Raw genomic sequence first — 13,582 nt, 5'->3', positions numbered from 1 at the left:
TACTTTTTGAATATTCAAATTGATTTATTTGAGATTTTGTTCTCAATAAACAATACAATAATAATAAAAAAAAACATATTTTAGATATGTTGTTATTTTTAAAGTTAGGTTAGTTTGAATTCAGTGTTGTTGAGCAGTTTTTATACATTTTTTACAGAATATTATCTATATTTGTTTAGAAGACAATCTTGCATGTTTATATACAAAATATTAAACACTATTGATTGGGCCAGCTGAATAAATTTCCTCTTAGTATCAAAATTAAAACTCTGAAAAATTTTAAGGCTATATGTACAAGAAATTATGGTAATATCACATTCCAAAAAATATATTTCATTACTAAATTTATTATGACTTTTCTCTAAACTTGTCGAAGACTAAAGAACTCGACACAAAAGAGGAAATATTATTTCTGATTCAAAGATGAATTCTTTACTTTCTCTAAAGCGTTCATGATTTTTGAAACCGCTAAGCACACTCACATCTTGCATAATGTGTTTGTCGGCCTGCCAAACATGTGATACAGCCCAACGCTGCTTCACTGATACAGGGACAAGGTAGCTGTGGCTGACCTGGACAGGTGGTCTTCATCATCCTCACACTTGGCTCACACTTCTACATAACCTCCAAGTCGACATAATTTCCTGGCGATTGTTACATATCTGTATGTTTAGAAACTATTGTTATTACTGTCTCCCAAGTGACATCATGGCTTTATATAGATGCAGATATTAGATTTTGTCTTCAACCACACTTTTCAGAACTACCATGACAATATCTACAAAGCATATGTGCTTAAATTGTACAAAAAGTTCTACGCCATATGCTAGAGGTTAGAATAAGTTATATAAAGTAAAATATTTTGTACTGCATGAACATTCTGTACATTAACAGGAATATGAATATAGGAACATATAATGTTGTAATTGATATGTTTGTGAAAGTTTAGAAAGTGTTGTTTACTTGAAATTTGAAATCAGTAGTAGTACCAACAATTAAAATACATAGTTTCAGCTTAAAACATTTTATAATAACCATACAGTTATTGATATTTGCGCATTGTTTGATTTTGGCAGTATAATTTCCATAACCGATTTGATATATGTTAACCATTAATATAAATGTTGAAATCTCAATGAATTCTGAATGCTATTTATGTGTCTAATTACTTGGTAGGATTTATGTTATAAGCTTTTCTCAACACCACCAAATTTAGGAAAATCACAATTAAAACAAAGTAAGCTTGGACAATATATCAAATTGAATTACAATGCATTGTAAGTGGAATTAATATGATAGACAGTTTTGTATGCATCCTTATTGAAAATAACAAGTTTGGTCTAAAACTTGTTCTTCTTATAGTTAAAATTGGTTGTGAATTGTAAATGTTCTAATTATTGATTTTGTCTCCACTTAACATAACACTTATAAAGTGAAAATGTTGGCAATTAAAATACAGCTAAACCAGTTTCATGTTGACAACAGAAAAACAGGAAAAAGAGTCAACATTTATTGTTAACAGCCAACTTGTTTTCAATCACACTAATATATACATAACATTAAAACATTCTCAGAATTTAGCTCCTCAGTAAATTATTTTTATCATACAGTGAAGAATTACTGATATTCATGTACCTACAGGTGCTAGAGCCTGGTTTCAAGTCGTGGAGATCACTACCTCCGATGTCACACAACCGCAGTCACCACGGCCTGCTGGCAGCCCATGGATACGTATATGCTATTGCAGGCGCTGGTACGGTACAACTCTGCAGTTATAGTAGAAAAAACACGCAGTCTACCAAACAAAGAGTTCATTCTTGGTTTATAAATGATACATAAAAAAGTACTAAACATTCAATGGTTTATCTTGTTTTTGGCCTGTTTGTACTATATCTGAAAAATGTTTGTTGAAAAGTTACTTATTGTGTACGTATACTTAGAGATGTACCAACCACAAGTATCATCTATAAGGTTTATAAGATCCAGAAAGACATCTTATTTCCTATGATAATCATCATAATTAAATTTAATTAGCAGATTTTTAAGTTTTTACTTGGATTATTTGTAAAATTGGGTAAGCCTACTTTTTCTGAAACCGATAGTAGTGCTTTCTGTCAACGCGTTTAACAATCATTCCATAATGATATATAAAAAACATAACCAGTATTAATTTTGCTCTAGTGTCTCACAAACATCTGCTTATTTAGCCTAATGTTAATTAGCCTATAAGTAAATCATTTTTGAAGGTAAAATGTGTAAATTGCGTTGTTATAAAATGCTTTGTAGGCGCAGATGGGGGAGTACAGGCGACTGTAGAGCGCATGTCCACACACACCCAGCACTGGGAGCCGCTGTCGCCACTGCAGGAACCGAGGTCTCACTGCGCCTGTGTGACTGTCGACACCCGCCTGTACGTAGTGGGCGGGCTGGATGCGGAAGGACAGGCTTTACTCTCAGTCCAAATGTAAGGTTTACTCACTAACTTTCCCGGATCAATCTCAATCCTTAATATGATTTTTTAATCAATCAATGTTTTTGAAGTAGATATTATATTTTATAATTCAGAGTGTAACAATATTGGGGCAGATTGATTGTCTGATTTTCACAGGTATCCTTCATCAGTGTGATATGAGGAATGCTTAAAAAAATTAGCTGATAAACGCTTTCATCCAACATTGGGTTACTTGTTGGGTAAACTTATTAGCTAGCCGAGAAGAATGAAGAGTAGCAAACTTTTATTTATGCAGAATTGTTATCTTGACACAGTTGTACACTACAGACAAAAAGTAAAATGGTTACTGGCAATCATAAACAATTTAAAACATCTTTTGTTGTAAAAGGTTTTTTAAAAATAATAAATTTATACCTCAAATATATTGGTTGAGGTGAATAAAAACTAGTATTTGCTTTGTTGCTTTTACTAACCAATTTTCAAGAATATTTTACCTATTAAGTGTATAACAATTGAAGAATTTACTAAGTCTAGAATATTGTAAGGAGATCCGGTCACCTAGTATTTTATAAGCTGTTTAGGTGAATAGACAGTATTATTTATTAAACACTGTTATTATTCTTAGTTTTTATCACTCCAGGAATGGGCCATGCTAGCTGTTACTCAGTTGTAACTTTATACAGCACAAACAGCGATGTTCATGCAAGTTCGTGTCAGAAAGACTTATCATGAGCGTAGGGAAATAAACAGTTGTAAATAACATCTCAGGTTGGAAAACCAAATGTGTATTTTTTGACATCGAAGTTTTTGCCTGAGCAGAAGGAAACTTGAAGTGGAGCACTCTCTGCAGCGGCAGCAGATGGAAGTATTACTGCACTACTTCTGTGACCCAAGTGAAGTTTGTTACACAAACTCATTGATGTTTATTTAAAATAACCTTACTGTTACTTAACAAATTCTTAATTTTTCAAACCTCTTTTTTAGATTGTAACGGAGATATTTGGGAAGAAAAACAATTATTACTGTTTATTTTACACATATGTAAGTAAACAACTTGTATCACAGGTTTACAGAGTGAAGTGATCAATGATGTAGGAGTTAATCGCAGCACATTGACAAAAACAATTATTACTGTTTATTGTACACATATGTAAGTAAACAACTTGTATCACAGGTTTACAGAGTGGAGTGATCAATGATGTAGGAGTTAATCGCAGCACATTGACAAAAACAATTATTACTGTTTATTTTACACATATGTAAGTAAACAACTTGTATCACAGGTTTACAGAGTGGAGTGATCAATGATGTAGGAGTTAATCGCAGCACATTGACAAAAACAATTATTACTGTTTATTTTACACATATGTAAGTAAACAACTTGTATCACAGGTTTACAGAGTGGAGTGATCAATGATGTAGGAGTTAATCGCAGCACATTGACAAAAACAATTATTACTGTTTATTTTACACATATGTAAGTAAACAACTTGTATCACAGGTTTACAGAGTGGAGTGATCAATGATGTAGGAGTTAATCGCAGCACATTGACAAAAACAATTATTACTGTTTATTTTACACATATGTAAGTAAACAACTTGTATCACAGGTTTACAGAGTGGAGTGATCAATGATGTAGGAGTTAATCGCAGCACATTGACAAAAACAATTATTACTGTTTATTTTACACATATGTAAGTAAACAACTTGTATCACAGGTTTACAGAGTGGAGTGATCAATGATGTAGGAGTTAATCGCAGCACATTGACAAAAACAGTTTATTTCATTTTGAATCAATTTATTGAATAATCCAGTAATATGTGGATTAAATTCCCTTCAACTGTACAAGAATTGAAAGGGGCAGCCTTTTATGGCAAACTTCATTTCAACTCCCTACAGTTATTGGAGTTTTAGATTTTTCTCATGTTAAAATAAAAGACTTCATGGTCGAATAAATATAAACAGAAAATGGTAATCAAGCATAAATATACAATTTAACTGATGCAGTCAAAAATACAAGTATCTCAGAGAAGTGGCCTGGCATTGTACATGATGCCAGAATCTAGTGAGACCCCAATAGAAACATTATTTCTTATTACAATGGTGTGGTTTGTCTGTTGAGGGATTCACATAATGGAATTACTCCATAGCTTATAGATCCTTTTCAGCACCATGAAATGCCCAAGAAACATGTTTGAATTTAACTCTTTCAAGAGAAAGAGTGATTGTGGAACGAGTGTTTAGACGTCAAGAAAAGGTTTCCAACATTGTAATTACATATCCGGTGTATCACTAGATTACATTACAAAGGTCATTGTATGTTTATTGTTCAGTGCTTTGTAATGTGGTGAAACACCCTAATAATTAGTTTACCTTAATGAGGAGTATAAGTACGAGGAAGAAGACAAAAATAATTTAAAACAATGGTAATGTAGATAGAAAATACGAAACTGCTGCTCTGCGTGAGCAAGTACAAATGAAACGCAATGAGATGAGAAAACGTATATAGTGTTAAGTGTCATATTTGTGAAGTAAAATATATTGTTCCTAGCAAAATAAATACCTGTTATCTTGACTAATGTTAGGAAATAAAAAATGAATAAAAAAGAGAACCTAAAAAAACAAAATCTGACACACGGACAAATACGCCTATAAGTATAAATAAATATACCACACTAACATCATCTTCAGAGCACAGGACAAAAGAGATTCACTTTGATTCTGTGTTAGCAGGAAAATTAATCACAGTAATGATATAATTCTTGAACGTAACAAAGAGTGTGAAAGATAGAAGATCGCAACAGATAGAGATGAGGACATGACAAATGCTGCCTGTTGTTTCAACTTAATTGCCTTAAGCAGAATCCTAGCATTTACTAGGCTTAGAATATTTTAAGCATTAGAATATACTAGATTTTTCTGGATAGCCTTAGTTTTAAACTATCTTATTCATCTTGTTTTCAGAATGTTTAAAAACTACTTAGTTCTTACCAAGTAAAATATAATAATTTTATTCACCTCATCCACTGTAGAGTAAACTGGGATGTGGTGTAGATTTTTGAATAATTTATAAAAACTGTGTTCTTATAAGTTTGTTTGTATGGTAAAATTAATCTTAAAACCTTATGGTGGTCACATAAACTTTTCAGAACTATACAATAATTTATGTGTCAATATAACTTGTTGTTTATATAGTGTTCACTGATATAATAATTATGTGAACACTATAATTAGTTGTAACTAATTCCATTCAAACCTGTTACTTTGATTAATTCCTTGAAGAAGTTTATAAACAGGCTTAATATAGCTAACAGTTTTAATACAACACCATTTAAATGTTCTACAAAACTACTCTCTGGATTATTTTTCAATACTATTTCATAATAATTTAATGTTTTTCACTCATGTCTTGTTTATAAAGGGTGTTTCAGACCACCATCTCATATTTATGGCTGTCAAACAGCTCGCAGCAGAGGCTTAGGGTGAATGTATTTTCCATGACATCGATCTCAAAAAATTGGTTTAAATTATTTTAAATTTTTTAGAAATTACAAGGTATTTTAACAATCTTGAAAAGTTAAGATGTAAACATCATTTTAAATCTTTCCACCCTCAAAATTGTAATGAAAAATGTAATTATCTTTGTTTGAACATAATGACATAAATTACATTAACGTTAAATGAGCTATTCTTGTTTTAGTACCTTTTCTATAATATGATACTTCACCAAAATAAAATACCTGTTTGAAATTTGGTGATACAATCTTTAAAACTACATCACATATGACCATATTTATATAATAACACTTAAGTTAGGAAAATTCCCTCAATGACACCAGTGATAAAAATATTCTTCAATGAGTAATAAATCCTTTCTGTTTAGATATACTTAAATTTTCTTACAAAGGTAATTTTCTTAATTTATTACAAATTAATTACAAAGGCAAGTTGAGAGTTAATTTATGAACAATTTTGGAACTTAAGTAATAAAGAGTAAATTAAAATAATTCAGTTTTATGTTTGAGGGATAATTTTAATTGTTTATTTTGACTCTACTCTGCAGAAGTTGAAATTGTTTAGTTTTTCCTAAGGTATCAATTCCAGACCAATTTTTAGTTGTTGACTTTTATTGAGTTAAACTATAAATTCTGATTAAATAAACTGTTAAAACTTTTCTTGTTTAAGTGCAGAGTTAAAGTGTAGTTATGTGGATGTGTGGCTACATGAATAATAACGGCTTAACAATACGTGTTCAATATCAGTACATACAATCACTGTACGATTCCAATCTTTGTATTGATTATCAAAGTGGTGTAACATGTATGCTATACTCTGACTTTGTTATTGCGTTACTGTTTAGGGCACATTATATATAACTGATAACTGATATTTTCAATTAAATTATCAGTAACAAAAATGTTATATTGAGTATTGATATTACATTGGTAGATTATTTGTTGTATGCTCTTGTGATGTACCTCATAGTACCAGACAGATTCAGCTGTCATTCTTTTTTTCCTTAAATATGTTCAATATAACGTTCATTGTAGTCATTACATTCTCTTAGTTGACTACCGTATTGTTGTTGTTCCTTTGGGACCTGAGATGAGATACCTATCATTGCACTTAGTCCTAAAAGAAAGAACCTTTCCACTGCTTTGGGAGTAACAGGATATCCAGAATAAGTAAGGTTGGGGGCAGGAGCTACATTCTCTTGAAATCCCATGATACATCCACCATGGAAAGATAGAGACTTAATCTCAGTCATGTCATTTGGAAGAAAGAGAGGGCATCTTTGTTCCAATTCCTTTTATTCAAAGCGGGCAGGAGAGATGAGGAAGGTCCTACCTACTCCAACATTCATTCTCTGCAGTAAACTAGACCTATCGACCAACACTTTTACCCTAATATCTCTAGACATTTGTGGTTAGTGACATGCTGCTTCTGGATATCCATGGGGTTGCCCATGGATATCCTATAAGAAACAAATCTGTTTTGCTATAAATCAACCAGAAGTGAACCCTCATGGGAATAGTTGACTACCTAGGTTATATGACAATAGGGGGCTTGTTTAACCAAGAGTCTACAGTATTAGACTTTTATTTATCGAATTTGGATGGAAAAGTGTCACTTGGACTTTTTCTATGAAAAATATTGGGTATTGTTTTTTAATTTGCTTGTGTTTACTAACAAATCATAGTGTGTGCAATGGTGAGTTTTGTAAAATATATTTGTAACTTATGAAGGTTAGATACTTTAACCCTTTGATACTGGCAACCATTCATTTCCAGCTTGTTGGTAACATCCCTGTAGTGTAAACATTAAATATTTACATTTTTAGGTCATGGACTTTGAAGCCTTCCTTCTAGTGTAAATACATGTTGATCATACATGTTTTATTAATAAATCAAAAGCCCAGACAGTTAACAATACATTTAGTTCTTATTGTGTCATACATCTTCTGGTAAGTGTTATACTGTTATTGTTGTGTCATTTATATCTACCTAGACAAAATGGTGGAGAGGTTATCAAATGGTGGACTGGGTTGGATTGTTTAACCCTTTCCGGGCCAGGCGGCAATATATTGCTGCCATAGATCGCGTCTGAAAAGTGCCAGGTGGCAATATTCGTTGTTTTCTTAAATAAATACGACGTCAAATGATTCAAGTTTTATGTTTTTTTATTCCCTGGTATATTTGTAGATAATTAATATGAATATCATTTTTATTTTGGAGGTCTATGCATTTTTATTTCGTAATTGTCACGTGACATTATCAGCTGACTCGATCTATTGTTGTTAATTCTTTATGCTTCAGTGTAATCGTATTGTTGTATGCGGGATTCTTCTTCATTATTTTATTTTGTGGTTGTAAATATTAGTAGTGTTAGTAGTTACGTGCTTAGCTATTGTGTGTAGTAGTTACAATAACACAATTTGCGATCTCACGGGAGTGAAATTGTAAGTAGCATATTTGTAAATAGAAGAAGTGTAAATAAATTTCAATTAAAATTGTGTAAATATTTATTGGTAAATAGTGTTTTTAACTGTATTGAAACTGTTTATGGATCCTACAATCATCTGTTTACAGGTACATCCATAATGTGAAAATTTATTTTAAGTTTCTTGCAGTGTAAGAGTTAGTTGCTTTATCACTTATAAAATGTTGCGAAGTACAATTATGCGTATTTATACAAAATGTGTAATAGAAATTTATTTATGAGAGAAATCACAAAATTTTGTATGGTTGTTCCTTTCTAAAAAAATAAAAAATTTTTATGTAATCCATTAAAACATTTTTTTTTAAAAATTTAAATTACTTAAAACTACATCTATATATTTTTTTGTTGATAGTATATATCTATACGAGTAATTTGGTGCAACTTTTAGGTCATTCTCTAATTTTTATGAAAAGTTATAAATTTTAATCAAAGAGACTGTAAAATCACCAATTTTAGCCTGGCACTTATGACTAGTCACAAGGGGATATGATATGTGAAAAAATTTTGCAACATCTCATATTTGGTCCTGGCCCTGAAAGGGTTAAAAGAAATTATGTCCAGGTACGACACGTTGCAACATGAGTGGTCGGCAGAGACACCGCTCCCCGTTGGACGCCACAGCCACGGAGCGACAGTGGCCGACGGTAGGATCTACGTCGCGGCAGGGAGTGACGGAGTCCACCAGCTGGCGACGTGTGATATCTACAACCCGAACACACGACGCTGGCACTGCAAGCCTAGCCTGGCACGATCTCGAGTAGGTCAGGCCATGGCTACCATTACACTACCCGTCAGCCCTCCCGCGTTACCCTAGAAACATCTGTTGAAAATATTAGAAGACTCATTAAAGATATAGATTTAAACACCAAACAGTTAATTTATTGTAATTGGAGTGTCTGGGATTATGTGATTATACTCAAGACTACTTTTTCGCAATTACTGTATTATAATATGAGCATTTGTAAAATGTTGTGTGGCAACTATAGTCAACATTCAATATTCAATCTCAAATAGTGAAGAGGATCAATATGAAAATAAGTTGTTGTCAATTTGGTTACTTAACTTGTAGTTTTATATTTAAATTTAAGCTTTCAAAGCCATGTTGTATTAAAAAGAAAGGTCTGTGGAGATTCAGATTAGAGCAGGCCATAAAGATTTTCAAATCAAAAAGTTATAAAGGAGTATCATAGTGGCATTTAGAAAGCATTTTGTGTGTGTGTGCATATAGGTAAATTATTTACAGCTTTTGTGATCAAAAGTAACTTAGCAATTTTGATCTTTTTGGTTTTCTTTATCTCCAGGACCAGATTTGATGTCAAAACATCATTATCAATCAGGTTTTAGAAAGGTATAAATGAATGATCTTTTCTGCAGGGTCGTTAACAGTGTTAAAATAAGACACAGATACATACACAAATATATAATACATCAAAATTTGAAACTGGATATTAATTGGTTGGCCAACCATACCTAACCTAAATAACAGGATGTCTTATAATAAAGTAAGTTACATGTACATGTACAGTGGCTATAAACATACACAGATGTTCTTGATCGTGACAACAAAGTAAACTGTACATCGGCGTTGGAAATATAGTTTACTTGAACCAGAAGTGCTCATAAACGGGCAAAGCCACGAGAAACAGGTAGTAAATGGCAAAGTATTAATAATAAACAGTAAGACAAAGTTTTTGGTGTACTCCAAATGGAAATAAACTTGTGAAGACCTGCTTGCAGATTTTATTATCTACAGTCACAAGCACATTTGTTAACATAAGTGTAAATGTGAACAGATTGAAATTGTACATAATATAAAGTACCTGTGATTAATATTGATACAGTAATAGTTGATAGTAATTATCTAGTAAAAAAATAAAATAAAAATAAACAATGCAATATTTTATGAAAGGATTTTAACAGAAAATATTGAAGCTTTATTTTTATAGTTTTAGGATGTTTTAACGTGTTGACTGCGGTATACGTCATAGTGTGTATGTTGCGGTGTAGCCTACTTAAGATTACCTGCTGTGAAGGTGTTGAATTACAATATAGTTCATTATAAGGGAAGTAGGTACATAGTTGAAATCAAATATTTATGGTTCAATGATTTGTTGTCAGGATTGTTTTAGTTGGGAAAAGTTTTATAGAGTGAAAATTGTATTGGGGGGGGTGGGGGGGGGGGGGGGTGGGGGGGGGGGGGGGTGGGGGGGGGGGGGGGTGGGGGGGGGGGGGGGTGGGGGGGGGGGGGGGTGGGGGGGGGGAATTTCCATTTAAAAAATTGAAATTATCAATGGGTTAAGTGAATGAAAAGTAAATAAATGCTCGAAGAGACATTTGAAAGGTCACTTCCTTGTGAACAGGAAATATTGGTTTGTTGAACTCTGCATTTACATTAATTACATTTTATGACGTAATGTTTATGTTTGTATCAAATATAGAAAGTAATGATACTGACGAGTTAACCATTTATTTATGATTGTTTCAATACTCTATAACGGAACTTACTGGTTGAGCTAAGCGAAGCTAAGTAACCCCTTACCGTTCTGTGGAGAGATTTAGCACCAGGTCGGTAAACTCAACCACAGCTTCAAGGCACAGCTGGAATTTTACACATATAACTCTACTCCTTATACCGGAAGTATATTAGAACGTCCGGAAGTAAGTATCTCATGCCTACGAAAGATATAATTTCTTCATCGGAGCAACAATGGAAATCCAGTACGGTTCCAAAAACATAATTAATTCTCAAGAAAAGAGTTTCACAAAACCGAAAGTACTAGGAGCCAACCGATTAACTTTGCGACGCTTGTTACGGGTAGAACAAATGTTATTAGGCCTACAGTGTTTTCTACTCATCCGTTAGTCTTTGTTGACTGCTCTGTAGTTTCAAATTTATTTCTCAATGAATGCTATGAAGATTTAAAAAAATGCTGCGCACTCATTTTACTTGTAAATTTTTTGAAGTACTGATAAAATATTTCTGAAAATCGGAAATGACGCCACGAAATTTATTATTTTCAAGTACGCAGAATTTAATTCAGTTTTCTTACTTAAAATTCAGTATGTACCTAAAGAGACGAGTAAATGAAATTTTAGAAAAACTGAGGTCGGAGCCGTCTTCGACGCTTTCCCCCTTTTCAAAATCCTGTCTTTTGTCTGCATTAATGTTATTACTGTAAAGCCGTGAAATGATGACGTCACGTATCATTATTGCATTATTCTTGTTTAGTCTCTACTTACCTCATGTAACTCATACATATCGTGCAGTAATGCGCTTGTATTGTTTAGTGGTAGGCGTATTAGATGATTTTGAGTCAATTTTAAGTATAGTTTTTTTTACATAGGAGCCGTGCAACTTTTTATCGACTTTAGCTGGACACGCGTTTTGTTAATTTTACGTACTGGGTTCCAGCAACCTGAAAAAGAGAATATATATCAGATCTCGAAACGTTGTTTTTCACTTTTTGTAACATATACTAATAGAAAATTTTCGAAATCCTGTTATCCTTCCAAATCATTAATTACCAGTAATATGCTTTAAAACTAATAAGTGAAATTTGCTGTTATAAACCGTACGATTAATTTATAATATCAAGTTATCCAATAACATAAAATTATTTATCCGCTACTCATTGTATATCGATGATGTAATGTCGTTAACATATGGCTCAACTCTACTATAGCATTAATATCGACTCAGCAGATTAACATATGCTTACTAAATACTTCTCTGATGATGTAATATTAATTAATATTTGAATCTAATCGTAAATTGCAGTTAATATTTTTGTTGTGTCAAAGTTATTTATAACGTGAATCAAAGAACTCTCTACCAATATTTTAAGGCATTACTTATGGGCCTAAAGTATATTATAAATATGATAATCGTCCGCAAAACTCCAGTTACTCATTCGTACACCATTTAGTCATTTTAATGTATTATTTTTAATTTTAAAAATCACCAAATTTCTTATTTTGAAATTTTGTATACAGATTTATAAGTTATACACCCTAGCAACATCGTCTATATGTTTTAAAATCTAAAACTATAATGACGGTCATTTACAATTTTAAAGGATTATGACGATTGGTGTAATATTCATCGAGATTTGCCACCTTTTATGATACTCGGCTGTTGTACACAATTTTCGACACAATTTTGCCTCGAGATACGCAGCAATTTTTGCAATAGTCACACAACTCTTACAAAAATGAAAAGTTGTTTTGATCTTAAAATCAAAGATAATACAATCATTGTTGTAATACAAGTACCAATCAATGTGTGTTTTCATCAGCTGTTATTGCACCAACATTTATAAACGTTATTATAATTATTATTATTGTATTAGGTTTCCCTGATTTAAATAAATATATATTTTAACGTTCTAGAAAAAGTATTTTCTTTTCATAAATGTAATTAAAACTCTATATATGTTCATAGATTAGTGTATATGTGGTTTGTTTTTGTTAGGTAGATTTAATAATGCCTATCCAATCCCCTCGTGACTCGAGTATTTATCAAAATAAATCTAAATTAACACTTCTCAATATTTTCCCAACATTTCCATCGTTCTGTGATACAAAACTCTGTGTTGTATGATTCAACATTTGTATGATACTGATTTTCTATCACCGAACGATGGCAAATATTAGAAAAGTCCTATTTCCTTCACAATCCTTCCATCGTCAAAAACACACTCCAAACTAAGGACTTTTCATAAAATTGACAATTAATTCCAAGCAACATTTATTCTGACTTATTTTTCTATAACTTTTAAGGCTTAAAGTGGGTGACTGTTCAAAGTTATACAATTATGCAATTGAACCGTCATAAATGAATATGTTTACAAACGTAATTTTGGATTAATTTTTACTAAACCTAGTCCATGTTTTAGAAAGAAATTCATTGTCATAACATTTTTCTTTTTAAGATTTTATGGTTCCGATTGAGCCGGCAGGTATATTATTGGAACCATATATTGTACTCTACGCAGAAAAAAGCATTATTTTTGAATATTTATACAAAAAGGTATACACATCACGTGTGTCGCGTTGTTACTTGAACTGGAGGTTGTGTGTTGATTTCTTTGAGGTTGTACGCAGTTTCAAGTTTATAGCTACATGTGTT

General features: G+C 32.1%; 1 protein-coding gene across 2 annotated transcripts in view; it reads left to right on the top strand.

Annotated features, from left to right (window-relative positions):
* The window catches only part of LOC124353838 (kelch-like protein diablo), a 63,484-nt gene extending 53,443 nt beyond the window's left edge, over positions 1-10,041 (top strand). For both annotated transcript variants that reach the window (XM_046803859.1, XM_046803860.1), the window contains 3 exons: positions 1,642-1,753; positions 2,287-2,464; positions 9,016-10,041. In XM_046803859.1, the coding sequence (XP_046659815.1) occupies positions 1,642-1,753; positions 2,287-2,464; positions 9,016-9,268 (543 nt within the window). In that variant the 3' untranslated portion in view covers positions 9,269-10,041. The remainder of the gene's footprint in view (positions 1-1,641; positions 1,754-2,286; positions 2,465-9,015) is intronic.
* Positions 10,042-13,582: the final 3,541 nt, after the last annotated feature.

This window comes from Homalodisca vitripennis, chromosome 2 (genome assembly GCF_021130785.1).
Source record: "Homalodisca vitripennis isolate AUS2020 chromosome 2, UT_GWSS_2.1, whole genome shotgun sequence".
NCBI classification, from domain to species: domain Eukaryota; kingdom Metazoa; phylum Arthropoda; class Insecta; order Hemiptera; family Cicadellidae; genus Homalodisca; species Homalodisca vitripennis.
Note: the sequence above shows the minus strand (reverse complement) of the source record. Positions and strands in the feature narration are given on the sequence as shown.